Source organism: Mizuhopecten yessoensis, unplaced genomic scaffold (genome assembly GCF_002113885.1).
Source record: "Mizuhopecten yessoensis strain PY_sf001 unplaced genomic scaffold, ASM211388v2 scaffold4715, whole genome shotgun sequence".
Classification (NCBI taxonomy): Eukaryota; Metazoa; Mollusca; class Bivalvia; order Pectinida; family Pectinidae; genus Mizuhopecten; species Mizuhopecten yessoensis.
The window spans coordinates 127,523-132,212 of NW_018405685.1; the positions used below are offsets into that span (position 1 = coordinate 127,523).

Below are 4,690 nucleotides of genomic sequence, written 5' to 3' on the forward strand. Positions count from 1 at the left end.
AACATACCCAACACTGGGTACCCTAAGCCTATCTAACACTAGATACCCACGTCATACCCAACACTGGGTACCCTAAGCCTATCTAACACTAGATACCCATAACATACCCAACACTGGGTACCCTAAGCCTATATAACACTAGATACCCACAACATACCCAACACTGGGTACCCTAAGTCTATCTAACACTAGATACCCATAACATTCCCAACACTGGGTACCCTAAGCCTATCTAACACTAGATACCCATAACTTGCACACCCAGTACTTGACCTTTTCAAAATTAAACTGAGCACACATGAAATACAACAAACTATTCTGGCTCTATAGGTGAAATGATGCACCTTCCTCAACATGCACTATGTATGGAAGTACAGCCTCTGGTTCAGTAGGATGCAATACTTTTGACATATAGGAGGTGTTAATTTTATGTTGATTTTAAGTCAGACTAATAATGTTTGATGTATTACCACATTAAAGGAACATTTACAGCATAGAAACGCTGTGCTTTATTAATAACAATCTGATTGGTTGACAGTTTCTTTACTATCCTTATGACCAGATTATGATAATCTAAATACTATACAAAGGCTAAATTTGAATTAGAGCCAATTCTGCCTGTAACCAATTAGCACAAAGAATTTCCATTGTTTTCATTGTTTGAAATGAACTAGAAAATTGGTAAAAGAAGGTGATTCTTATACATATAGACAATGAAAATGTGTTGGTTAAGTTAGGCATTAAGGTCAGTAATCGACTGAGTACTGTATCGACGTCCACTCCACTTCACATGCTTATGCATCTCTAAGAGTACAGCATGTTGCATGACCTTTCTGTAAGCTTGACCTTTAACCTTGACCTAAGTGATCTTTGTTACGTTTTTGGGTTAAGGTCAGTTATAGTTTGGTATTTAAGTGTAGGACTGGGCATCGCTGTCGTACAGACACATTTGTAGTTATGTTTTAATTCTGTAGGAAATTTCAAGGGAAGCATTTTGGAAAGAATATCTTTGTTCTTTTCAGTCGCAACAGGGGAGGATCAACATCACTGTCATCATCAAATCAATCCAAGACAGACGAGGCGTTCATACCTAATCATAAACGTAGACTGGACCCTAAAGCTGTGTCTGTGGCACCAGAAGAAGTGGTAAGTAATACATGCACGTAGACCGAATCTGAAGGCGTGTCTCTGGCACAAGAATTAGTGGTAAGTATTTCATACACCTACACCAGATCCGAAGGCTGTGTCTGTGGCACCAGAACATGTCATTTAGTACTTCACACATGTAGACTGGACCCCAAGGTTGTGTATGTGGCACTAATGCAATGGTTAGTATTTCACAAACATACACTGGACCCCAAGGCTATAAATTATTATTTTATAAACCAACGTTATAGGCTCATTGTCCATGCTTGTAATACATTATTTTCGGAATACCCAATTTCATATTTGTTATATTCACATTGATTTGAAACATCTCATTGACTTGTACTGCACAGATCACATGACTTTCACATTGTATTCTGCAGCCAAAACACATTTAGACAATGTCATGCAACCAAATAGCTACAGCTGCACTTAGAATTGTCAGTATTTATTACCTGTCAAAAAATGAGATGCTCTTCAATGATTCATATGGTCAGATATACATTGTTTCTTTTTAATATGCTCCTTGATGACAGATCACTCTATAATATTGTATACCCTGCACTGTGCATCCATTGACATTCCATTATCATTGTTCTATTGCTTTTATTTATAGTCTCATTATTAGCAGGGTTATAGCCCCTTGTTCATTTTTGATACCCTCGTTTGTCTGAAGCAAAACTTCATTGCTGTTTGAATTGCTTTCAGTAAGTTTGAATGAGTGCTGCATGACATGTGACTGGTATATATATTGTTCTATCAGTTTGGTACATTTGTTTGTATATATGTTTATTAAACTATTTCTTTATTGTTTCCAGATTGTAAGAGACTTTTTCGGGCGGATTATAAAGAGGAAAACTCCGGAAGCCAAACCAAAACAAACTGGTATGTTTAATAATTGTACTGAGCTTTCAGAATCAGATTACCTCCGTACCATGTGATAGATGTTAACTGTACTCTCTGGTATATGTAAACGGTTTCACCTGGTACATCATATCTTGGTATTATCCGTACCATACCTACTTAGTATTGATTACCGAACATGGATAATTCTAATTCCACTTGTTTGGGTGAAACAAAGTTTGAAGTACTTCTGAACTTGTTTGTGGAAAAGTTATTATTGGGGGTTGCCGATTAAATAATTTTCCCAAATGTAAAGATAGTCTAACAGCTAAGGATAAGTATATGAAAGACTTGCCTTTGTGTTTTGAACAAAGTATAGATAGAGTTCTATGGAATGAAGAGTGTCGCACATTACATTCCCTTACCTGGACAAGTCTGTAGGGGGCTGCGGTGGCCAAGTGGTTAAAAGTCATCTGACATTCTGCTGCCACTAGCCCTCCACCACTGGGTCCCAGGTTCGAGGCCTACATGGGGCAGTCGTCAGGTACTGGCCGTAGGTCGTGGTTTTCTCGGGGAACTCCGGCTTTCCTCCACCACCAAAACCGGGCACATCCTTAAATGACCATAGCTATAGTATTAATAGGATGTAAAACACAAACAAACAAACCAAACCAAATTGACAAGTCTGTTAGAACAGGAGAGGTTTTCTGCCTAGTTGCACCATGTTTTAAATAAAGTATTATTGCAAAGTTTAATTTGGTTTTAAATGTTGTTTTTCAGCTGGTGGAGAAGAAGTGAAAAAGAAGAAAAACGTTTTAAACACGGACGTATGGTTTCATTTTAAAGGAGGATTCTCAAATGCAGTGCGACGAAATGTGCGAGTACAAGACTTCTTATGAGTACAAGTTTACACTGAAGACTATAATACTCTGAGTAACGGTTAGAGATGGGATGTGTGAGAAAGGCTCTCAATAAGCCATAGGAATGCACTGCTTTTCCTGAAAAATGATTGAGGACACGTACATTTTACAAAAAAGTATTTTTAAGAATGGTGCCTTTCTGTGATCTCCTGTTTTCATTGCATTAGTCTGTTTATATTTTAAGTCCAACATCAGTTTGAGGACAATACATACTTACAATATAAAATAAATGCTTTTCAACACATGAATAGTAGAAATACTTAAGTTTCATTGGAAGATGGTCATCAAACTGCAGGCTGTTAATGAGACTACAGGAATTCCATTACTTGGTTTAGATTAGCAGTAGTTGACATAAATATCTTGTATTTCTGGATTTTGAAGCCAGATGAAACTGTGATTGTACCAGATGAGTCGGCACTGAAGCATGCATTGAGTGACAGTAGGTGACCTTTGACCTAAGGAATAGATGGAAGAGGTAATCAAGGGTGGATATACTTATTTATCCTTAATACTTGCCACAGGTTTCATCACTTTATTTTTGAATAAGTCCATACCAATTTATAGACATGATATTTTCAATGACACATTTGTGTTATGAAGTCACATCTTAAATCAGCATTATACCCACCTGACTGTTGATTTATATATTTGGTACAGAGTAAAACTATTTTTGCCTTGATATATTAATGATGTGATTAACTGGATATCAAACTTGTGGAGATGAGTTTGAAAGGGCCCTGCATTTGGAGAATGTGGAGCCCAGTAGTAATCATCTCGCTGTTCTTATATTTGCTTTTGGTATCTGTTTAATAACTTTCTAATATAATGTCCAGTTTTGATGAAATATTGTAAGCTTGAACAGAGACCTAGGCTGTAGAATTCGAATTTAAGGCAACACCATGAATGCTTAATTAGTATAATACATTCTTATTGGTCAATATTTTCCATACAATGATGTCATCAGATCTGACTAAGACTTAGCTAAATTTTGGTCAACATTATACAATACAGTGACTTAGACAACTGTTACAAAGTAGCTTACAGGAACTGGGTGACACAGATCGATTCTATAGGAAGGGAGGTAACTCCTATAACTATAATATTGCATCCAGGTGAACTATGCTAATTGTTTATTTCAAAATTCAAATTGAATTCAAATCAATGTAATTTGTCTGATATATTATTAATCCCAGCAAGTATGAAATTCAAAGTTCAAAAATATGAATGTATACATGTACAAAAATATTCGTAAGGAATTTCAGAAAATTGAGAGATTCAGTTTGTAAGGTTTACAAAGTTATGAAATACATGCATGACCGATTTTTTGAGAAAATGGAGTAAATAAATTTGGATGTCCATCTGTAATGCTTCTTTTCCATGCAGTAACTCCCCAAATCTGGTCCAATTTCAACTAATGGTTTCTAATACATGTTGGAAAATGTCAAACAAGTTTGATGGCAAAATCGATGGGTGCATAATTAAAGTACTGTGAAAACATGAGGTTCTATTTATAACGCATTAAACATCGTTGGTTGTTGTCATTGCCTTAGAATCAACGATAAAATCATGTTAACTTCTGACTGCATGGCCGGTCAATTTACAAAATCAAAAAGCAAACTGAGCATTGTTCTTTTCATAACATATTTTAAAATAAACATAATTGTTATTCTGTATTATATACATGTATTTGTTAAGTGATAATTTGTAAATGTGTATCCTGCATACAGTGCTGGTTAACCACATACTTAGAGGGGCCTTTAATACCCCATACTTAGTGGGGC

The 4,690-nt window shown here is 36.0% G+C and overlaps 1 protein-coding gene across 1 annotated transcript in view; it reads left to right on the plus strand.

Annotated features, from left to right (window-relative positions):
* Positions 1-4,664, plus strand: part of LOC110449621 (chromosome transmission fidelity protein 18 homolog) — a 36,690-nt gene extending 32,026 nt beyond the window's left edge. The window contains exons 22-24 of the mRNA XM_021496597.1: positions 1,023-1,146; positions 1,965-2,031; positions 2,770-4,664. Of these exons, the coding sequence (XP_021352272.1) occupies positions 1,023-1,146; positions 1,965-2,031; positions 2,770-2,888 (310 nt within the window). The 3' untranslated portion in view covers positions 2,889-4,664. The remainder of the gene's footprint in view (positions 1-1,022; positions 1,147-1,964; positions 2,032-2,769) is intronic.
* Positions 4,665-4,690: the final 26 nt, after the last annotated feature.